Source organism: Mustela nivalis, assembly GCF_964662115.1.
Source record: "Mustela nivalis genome assembly, chromosome: 1".
Taxonomy (NCBI): domain Eukaryota; kingdom Metazoa; phylum Chordata; class Mammalia; order Carnivora; family Mustelidae; genus Mustela; species Mustela nivalis.
In genome coordinates, this window is record NC_139020.1 from 37,993,546 (window position 1) to 38,010,624 (window position 17,079).

Sequence of the window (17,079 nt, forward strand, 5' to 3'; positions counted from 1 at the left end):
TATGATACCTGGGAGGTTTGTCACACTCAGACACCCCTGGTCTTTTAGTGACCCCACAGGTTCTGAGACCACACTGTCCCTTCAAGGGCTCCACACCCACTGAACCTCTGGAGTGATGTCCTTCAGTGGAGTAGACTTCTAAAGTTTCACATTTTGTGCTTCACTCTTCTACAGCTTGCCGGGAGCTGGCTTCTCCCCAGTATGGTCTATCTTCCCATCTATCACCTCAGATTCACTTCTCTGCACATCTGACCCTCCAGAAAGTGGCCACTTTTCTGTTCATAGAGTTGCTGCTATTCTTCTCTTCTATCTCCTGTTGAGTTTGTAGGTGTTCCAAATGGTTTGATAACTATCTAGCTGAATTCCTGAGACAAGATGAACTTTGGGTCTCCTACTCCTCCTCATCTTGCTCCTCCCTCACATCTCTGGTTTTGATGTGTCATCTACTTTACCCTTGCTCCTCAAAATATGTCCATGGGCCAGCAGGAGACTTTAAGGCTCCATCCTACAAAATATTGAATCAGAATCCTCGTTTTACCAAGATCCAAAGGTGATGTGTATGCACATCCCATTTTGAAAAATACTGCTCTAGATTGCAATGTTGTTGAGGAACATGGCAAAGGAGAAAAAATGGAAACCCTGAAACAAGACAGAGCTTGAAAGAAGAGTACACATGCAATCAGCAAATTGCACACACACACTCACAAAAAAGGCCCCCCTTAAGTGATATTTTTGTAAAGGAATCAGGTAAAGGAAGCAGATGTGTGGGTTCTTAAAATACACCTGTGATTGAAATTAAATAATTAGCAGCAATATTTTAGAACAAATTTTCATATAATATATAACATAATTATAAAAGTGGTTTGTTATGAGATCTAAATTTTCTTATACTGCTACTGCTTAGAGCTACAAACCAGAAAATGCTGGATATGGATTTAAAGGAAAGAAAAAAAATATAAAAATGAGACAATACTTTGTATAAATCTATAAAACACTGAAAAGTAAAAGATCTCTTTCTCTCACACACACAGACATATATATTTAATATAACAAAGGGCTCTAAATGCATCTGTATTATCATGACATATTTTGACTGAAAGGAAATAATTTCATCTTTTACTCTAATATTTTTTAACTGACACTGAAACTAATTTTCAAATGCAAAATCTTAGAAATGACTTTGGTTAGCAAAAATGAGTTATTTCATGAAACATATTTATGAAAAATCTTGTATCCTGTATGATTGATTTATTGTTAAAAAGATAGAATAGAGCTTTTTATGTTCTCCTAATTTTCAAATGTTAGAGTTTTTCTTATTCTCAAAACTGTCTAAATTACATAAACACAATCCTATATTTTCAAGTACAAGACATGGAACATTTACCTAGTTTTATCCTTTACTAATACTTACTCTGTTTTTCAAAAAATCAAACATTAAGATAAAGTCAGACTTCTCTGGAAATAAGTAAAACTCAATGGACCATGCAAATATCTACCTACCAAATACCTCAAATTCAGTATTACATTCAAAGTCAAATCTTTGTATAGTGCATAACAATGGAGAAACTGAATTTACATTACTGTGTTGTAATTAATATGTCCTTAAATGTTTTAAAAATAAAGTAATACATAATAAAATAAAATGAAATTATCATTTTTTATTTGAAATGAAAGAATAAGAAAATGGAACAGCTTTCTCCCTTAACTACATTTAAGATCTTATTATATCTTATCTATAGCCTATCACTTTGATTTCTAACCCATTGAAATTACCCCTTCTTATCAAGTACTTTGGACTTAAGAACTTTTAAATTAAATAAAAATATTATAAACCTCTTTTCTATAAAGAAAAAATAATTCCTGAGTGTACCAATTAGCAATGAAACTTAATCATGCGTAAAATATCAATAAATGAATATATGTCTTGATAAAAGTATTCAAGATTTCATTCATGCTGAAATAAATCCTTTACCCAAGTGAAGAGCATTTATCTCAATGTCAATTTCACTGCAACTATATATTTTCAAATATTCAAATTATTCCGATGACTTTTTTCAATTAAAATTTTTTTTCAAGCAACATCTTTTTGTTGTTGTTGTTGTTTAGGTTTTTATTTAAAATCCAGGTAGTTAACATACAGTGTAATATTGGTTTCAGAAGTAGAATTTAGTGAATCATTGCTAACATAAAACACCAAATACTCATTACAACAACTACCCTCCTTAATATCCATCACTTATTTCACTCATTCCCCTGTCTACCTCCCCTCCAGTAACCCTCAGTTTGTTCTCAGTCTGTTTTATGGTTTGCCTGTCTCCTTTTCCTCCCATGTTCATGTGTTGTTTCTTAAATTCCACATATGAGTGAAATCATATGGCATTTGTCTTTCTCTAACATTTCTCTTAGCATAATACACTCTAGGTCCATCCCCATCACTGCAAATGGAAAGATTTCATTATTTCTGATGACTAGATAATATTTCACATTTTATCAATCACGGATATTTGGGTTATTTTCTGTAACTTGGCTATTATTGATAGAGCTGCTATAAATATCGGGGTGCATATGTCCATTTGAATCAGAATTTTTGTGTCCTTTGGGTAAATAACCAGTAGTGTAATTGCTAGATCACAGGAGTGTTCTATTTTTAACTGCTTGAGGAACTTCCTTACTGTTTTCCAGAGTGGCTGTATCAGTTTATATTCCCACCAACAGTGTAAGAGGGTTCCCCTTTCTCCACATCCTTGCCAACATCTACTGTTTCCTGTATTCTTAATTTTAGCCATTCTGACAGGTGTGAGGTGATATCTTATTGCAGTTTTGATTTGTATTTCACTGATGATGAGTGATGTTGAGCACCTTTTCATGTGTCTGTTAGCCATCTGGATATCCTCTTTGAAAAAGTATCTATTCATCTCTTCTACCCATTTCTTAAGTGGATTATTTGCTTTTTGGGGGTTGAGTTTGATATGTTCTTTATACATTTTGCATACTAACCCTTTATCAGATATGTCATTTGCAAATATCACCTCTTATTCTGTGGACTGCATTTTAATTTTGTTGATTGTTCCTTTCCTGTGCAGAAGCTTTTTATCTTGATGAGGTCCCAATAGTTCATTTTTGCTTTTGTTTCCCTTGTCTCTGGCAACATGTCTAATAAGAAGTTGGTACAGCCAAGGTCAAAAAAGTTACTGCCTGTGTTGTCCTCTCAGATTTTGATAGTTTACTGCCTCACATTTAGGTCTTCCATTGATTTTGAATTTATTTTTGCATGTGGTTTAAGAAAGTCATACAGTTTCATTCTTCTGCATGTTGCAGAATCCTGTTTTCCCAACATCATTTGTTGAAAAGACTGTCATATTTTTTCATTGGATATTCTTTCCTTCTTTGTCAAAGATTATTTGACCACGGAGTTGTGGATCCATTTCTGGGTTTTCTATCCTGTTCTATTGATCAATGTATCTGTTTTTGTGCCAGTACCATACTTGCTCAAGTACCATACTTCATCAAGACATACCAGTCTTGATGAATGCAGTTTGTAATATAGCTTGAGGTCCAGAATTTTGATACCTCCAGCTCTGCTTTTCTTTTTCAAGACTGCATTTGCTATTCAGGGTCTTTTGTGGTTCCATACAAATTGTAAGATTGTTTGTTCTATCTCTGTGAAAGACACTGTATTTTTATAAAGATTACATTATATAATCAAATTGCTTTTAACAATATTTACTCTTCCAGTCCATGAGCGTGGAATGTTTTTCCATTTCTTTGTGTCTTCTTCGATTTCTTTCATAAGTGTTTTATAGTTTTCAGAGTACCATTTTTTTACCTCTTTGGTTTATTCCTAGGTATCTTATGGTTTTGGTGTAATTATAAGTGGGATTGTTTCCTTGATTTCTCTTTCTGCTGCTTCCTTATCAGTATCTAGAAATGCCAAGATTTCTGTATATTTATTTTGTATTCTGTGCTATTACTGAATTCATGTATCAGTTGTAGCAATTTTTTGGTGGAGTCTTTCAGATTTTCTACATAGAGCATCAAGTCACCTGGGAATAGTGAGAGTTGGACTTCTTCCTTGCCAATTTGGATGTCTTTTATTTCTTTGTGTTGTTTCATTGCTGAAGCTAGGACTTCTAGTAATATGTTAAGTGGGGAGAGTGGATGTCCCTATCTTGATCTTGTCATAGAGGATAAGTTTTGTTTTTCCCCTTGAGGATTATATTCATTGTTTGTCTTTTGGATATGGCCTTTATGATGTTGAAGCATGTTCCTCTATCCCTACTTTGTTGAGGGATTTATCAAGAATGGATGCTGTACTTTGTTAAATGCTTTTTCTGCATCTATTGATAAGAGTCATCTGATTTTTATTCTTCCTTTTATTAGTGTGGTGTATCACACTAGTTGATTTGTGAATATCGAACCACCCTTGCAGCCTATTAATAAATCCTATTTGATTGTGGCGAATGATTCTTTTAATGTACTGTTGGATTTGATTTGCTAGTATTTTGTTGAGAATTTTTGCAACTTTCTCATTGTAGGTATTCTTTAGCAAATAAGTTCATCTCACATTGTTCATGTTGAAATCATAGCTCAAATACATTTTACTTTCTTTTGGACATAATCAGATGTTGTGAATTTGGCCTTCCCAACTGTATTTGAGGCTCAGAAAATTAAGATTATCCTCATGTAAACTTAAATCTTAAGAAAGGAGATTAATATTCTAAAATGACCTGGTTTCTCAAATGGAGTATTAAAAAATCAAAACAAAACAAAACAAAAATCCAGTCACAATAGTAATATAGTTCTATGTCCCACCCTTCTATTTTATTTATACAGTTACTTTTAAATTTTATTTCTGAAGTAGTTGTATTTTTATTTGCTCAAACCAAAAAGGATTAAATGTTAAATTAACAAATATTTGCTTTTTAAAAATTGAAAAAAAGTTGGAGATGGTGCTTCTAGTTTTGACTTGAGTAAATGAAATCTGTTACATTTTGAAAGATAATGTCACAAAATTTTTAAATGTAAATTTTATTTTTAGATGTAAAATATTTAAAAGAAGAGGATGCAAATCGCAAGACATTTACTGTAAGCAGCACACTGGATTTCCGAGTGGACCGGAGCGACGATGGCGTGGCTGTGATCTGCAGAGTAGACCATGAGTCCCTCAATGCCACCCCTCAGGTGGCCATGCAGGTGCTAGAAATACACTGTAAGTAAAAGCTACTCCCTTCCCATTTATCTCAGCAGAAGCAAATCTCTTCATCTACATTTACAATCATTTCAAAATATCCTGAATTACCACATGTGTGCAGCAAAATCTTCAGCAAAGTGAAGTACAGCTACTTTCACTGGTATTAATCACATTCAGAGGAAGGTAGTTCTTGCCTTAATATCATTCTTTAAAAAAAATTTAAAAAGATTTTATTTATTATTTGACAGAGAAAGACACAGTGAAGTAGGGAACACAAGCAAGGGGAGTGGGAGGGAGAGAAGCAGGCTTCCTGCTGAGCAGAGAGGCCGATGAGGGGCTCATTACCAGGACTCTGGGATCAGGACCAGAGCCAAAGGCAGACACTTAATGACTGAGCCACCTGGGCATCCCCTGAATATCATTCTTGACAAGGAAGAGAAATAAAAGAAATATCCTTATTTAAGGTTAAAACTTCTAATTATGTTCCACTGGTGACTTGATGCATGTGTATGCCTGTGGGTAGGGTAGGAAAATTTGTTATTTTAGCAGAGTCAATGAGGGTGGACCTTATTGTATGAAAGTGACTTTGTTATACATAAATGTGTTGTCCTTTCTGTGCTTTTAAAATGAGACAATTTTTACCTTCTATATGAGATATTTTAAGTCTTTATAAATACATGGGCATATCAATTATGTTTTCTTCATCAACTTCATTATTACTGATAAGTGATAGGAACAACATTAATTGGCTGACTCCAGTGGGTCAATGGCAGTCCTAAATGCTTTGCTGGCATTATTTCATCTCGTGCCTCATGTTAGGGCATCAGCATAAAAACCTGATGAGTAGTTACCCTCTTTCGTCACAGTTTATGGACAATGACACTGAAGGTTATAGTGGTTGAGTCATTTGGCCAAGTTTATACAACTAACAAATGGTAGAAATTTTTATTAGTTAGTAAGGCCCTGGGTTATAACAGGTGATCTAGAAATATTTATTCACATGAAAATGAATCAACTGAATATATAAGATAAAACTGAAAAAAGTAAAGCCCACAAACAACAAACTCCTGTTTTCTCATGGCATCCATTCTAGGTAGGAATGACAGAAAAGCAAAATAAGTAAAAACAACTTATAGTATGTTGTACATTAAATGCTATGGGAAAAAAATAAAGCAGAAGTAATAAGGAGTATGATTTAGGAGATGGGAATGGAGTTCAAAGAAAGTATATGTGTGTTAGAATATAACATATATAATGTCTTTATATGTAAATATTTATTACATATATTAAATTATATCATTATATGTTATATTATTATAAATATATATTATATTTATATTATACATATATTTAAATAACAAATATTAGTAGATCAGTGTAGAGGATATTAACTGGAGGGTATTTATGAGAGAAGATCAGAGATACCAGAAGGACCAGACTTTATTTTTTTACTTTTTGATAGAGAAATGTCAATCTGATTATGATTTTTAATTGTTCTCTTCTTTTAATTATTCTTAGTTTAATATTAATTGAAATTATTATACTATTTTAAATACTTTCAATTATATTAAGTTAGTTTCATTAATTTTCCTCTTATTCTCATTGAAACAAATTCCACAGCAAGCATATCTTAGAGCCCAAACTGAGGTTGTCTTCAAATTTCAACATTCATTTGCAGTGACACCTTGGGATAATTACTAAAGCTGTTTGAGCTTTGATTTTTAAATTAGATAATTCATTTATACAAGAATCAAACTAGACAATTTGTTTATGGCATTTAAAAACTTTTAATGAGTTCCACTTGCCTTAGTTAGTTCAAGCTGCTGTAACAAATATACCCATATCCTGGGTGGCTTATAAACCAAAGAAATTTATTTCTCACAGTTCTGGAAGCTGAAAGTCCAAGATCAAGCTGCAGGTAAAGGGTTTCATCCTGGTTTATAGATGGCTATCTCCTCTCTGTGTCTGCACATGGCAGAAGGGGCTAAGGACTCTGGGGTCTTTTTTGTAAGAGATCTAATCCTAGTCATAACTTTCCGGTAGCCCCATCTGTAAATATATCACATTTGGAATTAGGTTTCAATGTATGAATTTTAGAGGGACAGAGGCATTCAGCCTATAGCACCTTCCGTTTCCTATTTTTTATCAACATGTTTTCCAAAATGTAGGAAATTGTATGATTTGATATGTCAAGAGGACCCAGGTTATCAGCATTTGACTTAAACTTTTTTTCACTTATATATAAAGTGAAGAAAGATTTATTTTTTTTAAGATTTTATTTATTTATTTGACAGAGAGAAATTACAAGTACACTGAGAGGCAGGCAGAGAGAGAGAGAAGGAAGCAGGCTCCCTGCTGAGCAGAGAGCCCGATGCGGGACTCGATCCCAGGACCCTGAGATCATGACCTGAGCCGAAGGCAGCGGCTTAACCCACTGAGCCACCCAAGCGCCCCAAGTGAAGAAAGATTTAAAAATAATATTTAATTACTAATTTAAGTGTAATTTTCAGTATTAATAAAAGAAAATAATTAAGTCATAACATTTATTAAAGGTCACCTGCCAAAGACTAATCACTAAAAACCCACCAACAGTCAAGTGAAATCAGATATTTTAGTTTGCTATGGCAAAGAAGAGGCATACCAGATGAATCTCTAGGTACTAGTAAGAAAGAGTTTGAAGAGACTTGTTAGAGAATTTGGGTTTGTCCTGAATATTTTAAAGAGGATTCTGGATTGAGTGCTGTCAGTATTGGGAGCTAATCAAGCATGAGTATGTTGGTAACTTTTACCTAGAAAGCAAAAGCATTAAAGCATAATTAGATTTGCTCTTATAAAGATGCAGCAGTTAATCATGCTAATTTTTTGTGCTTGCTGAGTGTCCTGGTCTCTGTCTTGTTTCAGAACTGGACATGGAATAGACTTGCCTTTGCCTGCTTCTACTCATAGTCACAGGCAGCTCCTGCTTCTACTCATAGTCACAGGCAGCTTATTGTGTAGATTCTAGAGAATCATTTATGTTTTTGAGAAAATTTCAGCTTAACCGTCAGATGCCAATTGTTAGCCGCCAAAGTCATTGTTACTTTCTTGGGAGTCTAAAATGGAGCTATTATACATATACTTCCTGGGTATTTTTTGCTGTTCACTATATCTCAGTGTGCATTATTAAGCGAACTTAATGGAGGAAGGCAATTGTCTCATTTTTTAGAAAGTTTTGCATGAAAAATATTACACTTGCTATCCAATTAAAAATAGCAACTCATTTTATCATATTTTAATATGTAAGTGGCTAGAAGGCAAAGACCATATCTATTTAAATTATTTCTTTTAGCATCCAGCTTACCACCATTCAAGTATGTGAAGGTAATTAAAACTAACTGATGATAATGCTGAATGTTCCTTTAGGGATGCAAAACATTCCCCAGAGATGAAACTCAGAGAGGAGAATGGAGAGTGGGGATTAAGCAGTAGTTTGCATTAAAATTAGAGCAAATTGAACAAATTAGGTGTGGTCTTCATGGCTCTGCATAGATAAACATATACAATATGCATGATGTGGAAATTTCTATCAATGTAAGTGGGCGGAAAGAGAAAGAATTTGAAAAGAAGAAGGTGATTAGTCTAGAATTTTTGGAACATAAATTTTAGGATTCCTGCATTGTTTTACACTGTCCTATCATGAATAACCACAAAAGTTGGCCCAAATGGAAGAACATTTAGCATTTTGGACCCCCAGAACATAAGAGTTGTCACTGTTTTCTGTGGTGAGTGATAAGACCAAATATATAATTCTACCATAATGGAAAGTTATGACTATACTTGAAACTAAAATCCTGTGTAATTATGGAAAGGCAAGTTTGATAATAAATTAGGACCTGTTAAACACATAAGGCAAAGAGCAAAAAATATAGTAGAAGGAATTATATTTCTAGGCCTATGTTTTAACCCCTAACCTTCTGATACACAATTTAGAAGGACACAGTCTCTAAAGTATTTCGTAGAAATCTGCATTTCTTTACAAAATATTAATCATAAATTTTAATGCCATATGAAGGAAAATAGTCTTTAAATTTTAAATTTAAGAAAATGCAGACTTTTCACTGTGAACCACAAATAACTGCAAATTTCACTCAACAGATAACAGCACACGATGTACCTGAGCAGTGAAAAATGCCACTCTCTTTTTTCATAGGTGGAAATTCTAATTCATCTTTCTATTTTTATGCAAATCTCACTTGAAAACAATAAATTTTTATTTGTCTGATTTAATTTTTAGAAGAACAGATAGTATAAGTCAGATTTTATTTAATTTTAAGTAAGAATAATGTATCCACACGGACAGCAAGAAATATGCACAAAACACAGAAAAGAAGAAAATAACTGAACATTCCTTTTCTGTATGTGGCACTGACAAAAATTTCACAAAATGTAGGCTGTTACTGAAAAGGAGAAGCAGAAGAGACAGATTAGTAAAATATTTCAGAGTAATGAATGTTCTAACAACTCATTTTAGTACTGTGAAATTGAACTGTCCATATGGATAAATAAGAACCCAAATTTTTAAGTGTCTGTGTGTATATATTTGATATGGTAAATTATATGTATAATAGTCAATATTGTGTAAATATTAACATATAAATATTCAATATATATAAAGTTCATCAAATTATGAAATCTTATGTTATTATTAATATATTTTTATCATTTACTACTTGGCTATAGTGCCATTCTTTGCTTATAATATAAGTAAAAGCTTATATATGCACATCATATCAGTTCCCCCTTACTCAATGCTCCCTAACCTGTTTAGCCCCAATCAGTGTCTTTTAAATTATTCTATGTGGTTGTATTAATTATACTTCTACCACTTTTCTATATATCATAGAAAGCACTTGATTAAATGTTTCAGGCTATCCAGGTTTATTAGACAGAAAGCTGAGTGTTAATAAGTAGATTTTAAAATAACATCTCACTCATTTGGTGCCTTACTTGTGAAATGCTGATTATCTAATTACCTGGTCTACCACAAATTATCTATGGCCTAGAGGCCAATGTAAAAGGAGTCAGGAAAGGTGAAATGAGAACTCCCTTTAGGTTAAATTTTCAAAAATTAAAATAAATTGTTATTTAGATTAACAAAATGTCACATTAATGCCTGAGGATACTTTGAAAGGGTTTTTTAAGATTTCAAAATATTTCACAAAGCTCGTGAAAGGTATACATGCTAGAATCATGAAGTAATCTATGCTCCTTGGCAAAAAGATACATTTATCTACCTTAATAAAGGTGCAACCCCTATTTGAGATCCCTACTTTTTAAAAAAAATTAATTAAAGTATAATTGGTATACAATATTTTATTAGTTTCAGGTGTACCTATTCATCTACTGATGGACACTTAGGTTACTTCCAGATCTTTACTATTGTCAGTGATGGTGCAATGAACATAAAGGTGCATATCTCTCTTCAGATTGCTGCTTTTGTTTTCTTTGGATGGAACTGCCGGATCCTAGAGTTCTAATTAATTTTTTGAGGAAATGCCATACTGTTTTCCATAGTGGCTGCTCCAATTTACTTTTCTACCAACAGTGCATAAGGTTTTCCTTTCTCCTTATTTTCACCAACACTTGTTATTTTGTGTTGTTTTGATAAATAGCCATTCTGACAGGTGTGAGGTGACACCTCATTGTGGTTTTGAATTGCATTTCTCTGATAATGAGTGATATTGAATATCTTTTCACAAACTTGCTGGACATCCAAGTCTTCTTTGGAAAAATGTAGATTTAGGCCTTCTGCTTATTCTTTAATGGGGTTATTTGATTTTCTTGATATTAAGTAGTATAAGTTCTTTACATATTTTGGAAATTTACCCTTTATAGGATAAAGGATTTGCAAATATCTTCTTCCATTCAGTAGTTTGTCTCTTCATTTTGTCGATGGTTTCCTTCACTGTGCAAAAGCATTTTGGTTTGATGGACTCCTTTTTTTTTTTTTTTTAATTTTACTTTTGTGGCCTTTGAGAAGACTGATAAAAAAAAAATATTTGCAAAGACTAATGTCAAAGAGCCTACTGCCCATACTTTCTTCTAGGAGTTTTATGGTTTATGTCTTAACATTCAAATTACATCTTAAATTCATTTTCATCTATGGTTGTCAAATAGACTTTTAAACATTTTCAGGAAGGATACATTCATATATTGCCCATAATGGTATATTATTCACACGTGGTCATGAGGTGCATATTTTTTCCTTTACATGTAGAAGAATATTTTATTTATCCCTGCAATATTGAATTATTCAAAATAATTGAATCATTAAATATTTTAAGTGATCTGAGTGCAGGGATTCACTGTTACTATAAAATTTCTGTTATTAATAGAAGTAAACATTTTTTGTTATTAAATCTCATTAAGAGATGAATATATATTTATGAGCAGAAATTCCACATTTTAACAAATATTAAATTCATATATTAAACTAATACAATATATTCTTAACTGGCCTTTCCTAATCAGTCTTATTATGAAGTTCCTAATCAAGCTTATTTTAAAAGTTTTAACATTATTTAAGGCACACAAATTAATTTCATAAAAAGGCAGTCAAAAATAGCTCTCAAATGATGGAATGTATGTATTGTACAGATGACAATGTATCATTTGCTGTTAAATTTAATCAAGGAAAAAACTGGATATGAAAATGAGACAGAAATGATTTTGACAAGTAAAAGCAAATATTGAGAAAATAAGCATAAGTGATTCATGTCCAATATTTTTAACTTCTGATTAAATAACTTCTGTTTTTAAAATATAGTTCACTTGATTTTTCCTTTTTTTTTTTTTTTTTTCCTTTAGTGGGAGAAGGGGGAAGAGGGGCAGGATGAGGAGAGAGAGAATGTTAGGCAGACTCCACACCCAGTGCAGAGCCCAACACAGGCTCAATCTCACAACCCTAAGATCATGATTTAAGCCCAAATCAGATTCAGCTGCTTAACTGACTGAACCACCAAGGAACCCCCAAGGTTGATTTTTCCAAAGTGACTACATATTTAGCATCCCAAGATTTTCAAACTGTTCTAGTTCTATTTTCTGATTGTACTATAATATATATACATATACACAAGAGAAAATATATTCATACACATAAGAGAAAAATATATGGTTAGAAAACTATACTCAATTGATGTATTGAACTTTAGTGGATTAGCTGTTAACATATCAGAAAGATTGTCATTACTATTTACTATCTGGGTCCAAAAGACTTTTTTTAATTAATAGGTTTTATTTTTAAAAGTAGGGCTTTTTGGTTTGTGTTTTTTTTTCCCCTTAAATTGGGGCTTGAACTCCTTTTTTTTAAAATTTTATTTATTTATTTAGCAGACAGAGATCATAAATAGGCAGAGAGCCAGGCAGAGAGAGAGGGAGAAGCAGTCTCCTGCTGAGCAGAGAGCCCAATGTGGGGTTCAATCCCAGAACCCCAAGACCAGGACCTGAGCTAAAGGTAGAGGCTTAACCACTGAGCCACCCAGGTGTTCCTAAAAGTAGTTTTAGTTTGTTAAAGAAATTGAGGAGAAAATACAAAGTTCCTGCCCCCTCACAAGTTCCCTATCATTATCGTGTATTATTGTAGTACACACATTATAATTGATTAACTAATATTGATAGATTAGTGTTAACTAAAGTCTTTTATTTTATATCATTCTTCACAATTTATGTTGTATGATTCTATAAGGTTTTGACCAGTTTATAATGTCCTGCAGCCATGGTTACAATATCATACAAAATGCATTCCCTGCCCTAAAACCCCCTGTGATTCACCAGTGGATGGCTCTTTCCCCCTCCTCAACTCCCTGGCCACCAATGATCTATTAGCTAGCTGTATAGGTTTGCCTTTCCTAGGATCTCATGTAGTTGGAGTTATATAGTGTATAGTCTTTCTAGACTTTTTTCTTTCACATTTAAGGTGCTGTCAAGTGGTTTTGTGGCTTGATAGGACATTTCTTTTTATTGCAAAATAATATTCTACTGTCTGGATATTCCAGAGTTTGTTTATCCATTCACCTATTGAAAACTATCTTAGTTACTGCCAAATTCTGGCAATTATGAATATACCTAGTATAAATACCTGTGCACAGGTTTTCGTTTGAATAGAAGTTTTCAACTTCTTTGAGTCAATGACATTCAGTTTTAAATTAGAACAAATTTAAGCAAAAGGCAAATTGATTGAGTATGAAGAGGCAATGTATCTCAATGTCACTAAGATCAAAACATGAAATTTTAGAAAATCTGAATGTTTATCTTATACTATAAATAGAATTGCTAGTAAGACTATATTTAGCTTTGTAATAAATTGCAAACAAATTTGTACAATGGTGGTATCAATTTGCATTCCTACCAGCAATGAATGAGTGTACCCATTGGTCCATGTCCTCACTATTATTTGGAGTTGTCAGTGTTTTGGAATGAGGTCATCCTCAATAGTGCTGGCATCTCGTTTTAATTTGCAACTCCACGATGTATGAGGCTGAGCATCTTTTCAGATGCTATTTTTCATTTGCATATCTTTTTTGGTGAGGTGTATTTTTAGATTTTTTGCCAAATTTTTAATAGGGTTGTTTTTCTGGTTGAGTTTTAAGAGTTCTTTGCACATTTGGATACCACTCATTTATCATTTATCATACACATCCTTTGCGAATACTTTCCTCATTGTCTTTTTATTTCCTTTAAGTGTCTTTCTCAAGAGCAAACATATTTAAGGAAAATTCAACTTAACCATTTTTTTTTTCTTTCATGGATTATGTTTTCAGTGTTACCTAAAAAGTTGTCACTAAACCCAGGGTCAACTAGATTTCTCCTATATTATCTTCTAGAGGTTTTATAGTTTTGCACTTTACATTTAGGTCTATGATCCATTCTGAGTTAATTTTTGTGAATAATATAAAGTCTATGTGTGGATTATTTTTTTGAAATGGGGATGTCCTGTTGTTTTAGCATTTGTTAAACAAACTGTCATTTCTCTACTGAATTGTCTTTGCTCCTTTGTTAAAGATCGGTTGACTATATTTATGTGGGGTTCTTTCAGAGCTCCCCATTCTGTTCCTTGATCTATTTATTTTGCATTAATACCATATTGTCTTAATTACTGTAGCTATATAATGTCCTGAAGTTGGGTAGTATCAGCCCTCGGACTTTCTTCTTCTTCAATATTGTAATTTTATCCATATTTATAAATTTATAATTAAAATCATCATAAATTTGATTATATTATAATTAAGACAGATATAATCATCAGTATATTAAGCTTTATTGTATTAATCCTTGACATGTGAGGAAAGAATGCAATTACCATCACCATCTGGATCTAAGAGACTCGTTATTTCAGATTTTTAGTTTGTAAGTTTTTTTTTTTTTTTTAAATAATGTTTAGATGTAAAATAAACTGGTAAGGAAAAACAGAATTATTATACTCTTCAATAAGAGTTTAATAAATATAGGGGCACCTGAGCTCTGGTGGTTAAGCCTCTGACTCTTGATCTCAGCTCAGGTCTTAATCTCAGGGTCATGAATTCAAACCGCATGTTGGTCCATCAGATATAAAATAATAATAATAATAAAAATTTAAATACAGCAACCTTGGCTTTCTATTCCATATTTCCTGGATTTGATGATATATCTATCCAAAGTGGGCAACTACTGTCATGTATGCTCCTAGAACATACCGTATTATAAATACTAAGGTCAGATTTCAAATAGACATCTCAAATGTGTTCTATTTAGTCATTGTTTCTGGTTCTTTTTAAAATTGCATTTTCAAAATGAAATAATCTAAAAATGATCATTCATAATTTTGTCAAAGACAGTAAAGATATCTTTGCCCCGTAATTGCAAGCATTTCATTTTTAGATTTATAAGCACAAACTAAATTGAAAAAGAAAATGAATTTTAAAATTTCATTATCAAATGCTTTCATCACTTATCCCCTTATGAACTATACTTATGTGCAGAGATCATAAAAATGAAAGAATGTTGTCATATTTCCTTTTTAACAAAACCAAGTTGCAAAATATTATGTGATGAAGTCCTCCCTTTGTTTCCTTAGAAACAAATTGTTTATATATAGATTTTTGAGTTCAATAAAATGCATCTAAGATTTCATATGTGAAGACTTCTGTTTCACCATCATTTGATTCTTGAGTTCTACTGCTTTCTCTCTGAATTTATTGTCTAATCTTGTCTAATAATTTTAAGATATCTTTCTCTATCAATTTTCTTTACTTGCTACTCTGAGCAGGAAATGAAAGATCCAGAATTCTCAACTGATCATGAAAGCTAAGCAGCCAACAAACAAGCAAACAAAACTAGAATGATTGTGTTTTTATTTCCAAACTTGTTTTCTACTTCCATGTAAGAAAACACAAAACCTAAGCAACCCTATAAGTAAATAGGGATGAGATAACCATGCTGATTTATATCATTCTTGCATAATCCATCCATACCAGCACTGTCTAATAGAATTTTCTGTGATGCTGGTAATATTCCTATCTGTCCCAAAATAGTAAGTAGCCAATGTCTAGCTACATGGAGCTACAAAGCACTTGAAATGTAAACCTTGTGACTAAAAACGAATGGTTTAAATTTTATTAAATTGCAGTCAATTTATATTGAAATTTAAATAGCCACATGTGACTAGTGGTTACTATATTGGACACTACCACTCTACATGATTTCATCATACATCTATTTTTTTTATTATGTCATTTCTTTTAGCATAGTTGGGGACAATTGATGAGTTAGGGTCAAGTTCATGATGAAGTAATTCATAGAATCCTAAAGTAGCAAGATTCCTCATACTACAGAAAATATAACACTGTTATAATTTCATAATTATCTTAGATTTACAAGAGTCCAGTACCTTCATATCATAATTGCAAGAGAGAATAATTTAAAATCTATCTTAAAAAGTGAATTCTCTCTTTGTTTTTTGGAGGACCTCTAAGAAAGGATACAAATCATGAAATACTTTCTCTAAATGTATTTAGAATTGTTTTCTTTTTTTAAAGATTTTATTTATTTGACAGAGAGAGACACCGTGAGAGAAGGAACACAAGCAGGGGGAGTAGGAGAGGGAGAAGCAGGGGGAGTGGGAGAGGGAGAAGCAGGCTTCCTGCTGAGCAGAGACCCCCCCCCTTCAATGTAGGGCTCCATCCCAGGACCCAGGGATCATGACTTGAGCTGAAGACAGCTGATTAACGACTGAGCCACCCAGGTGCCCCTAGAATTGTTGCAAAAAGACACTCAACAACTAAGATTGAGGCCATTGCACACTAATGATATACTGAGGGTTAAACTTGCATACCTTTTCTAGGAGGAAATTTTTAATTTATATTTTTATGAACAAGGCTAGTGATTTTAGTGATTATTACAGAATTGCATAAAGTTATATTCTGATCTTCAAAATGCCTTTCAGTTTTCTTTGTGGTACCTACAATTTTAGAATTTGTGATTTAGTTTTTGATTAAAGTAAAACATAGAATGATTACACTCACTCATGAGTGAGTGATGATCAGAGCCTATCTATTCTTTGAGGCAGTATATAAGCTGTGCTGTATAGAGATGAACCGTGCTGTTATAAGACTAGAGTGTTTGGTGTTCAAATACAGGTTAACAACCACTGGAGTAAGATTAGAATATATATATAATATATATATAATATATATTATATATATTTTTTTCTTTACATATATATATATATGTAAAGAGAATATATTTTGAATGTAGTGTGACCTTGAAAAACAATACTGCATTTTTTAAGAGTTTATTTATTTATTTATTTATTTGAGTGAGAGAAAGACAGAGACCGCACTTGCAGATAGAGGGACAGAGGGAGAAGGAGAAGT

General features: G+C 32.6%; 1 protein-coding gene across 5 annotated transcripts in view; it reads left to right on the forward strand.

Moving 5' to 3' along the window:
- The window catches only part of CADM2 (cell adhesion molecule 2), a 1,080,612-nt gene that overhangs the window by 928,313 nt on the left and 135,220 nt on the right, over positions 1–17,079 (forward strand). For all 5 annotated transcript variants that reach the window (XM_082738271.1, XM_082738272.1, XM_082738275.1 and 2 more), the window contains one exon: positions 5,039–5,209. In XM_082738271.1, the coding sequence (XP_082594397.1) occupies positions 5,039–5,209 (171 nt within the window). The remainder of the gene's footprint in view (positions 1–5,038; positions 5,210–17,079) is intronic.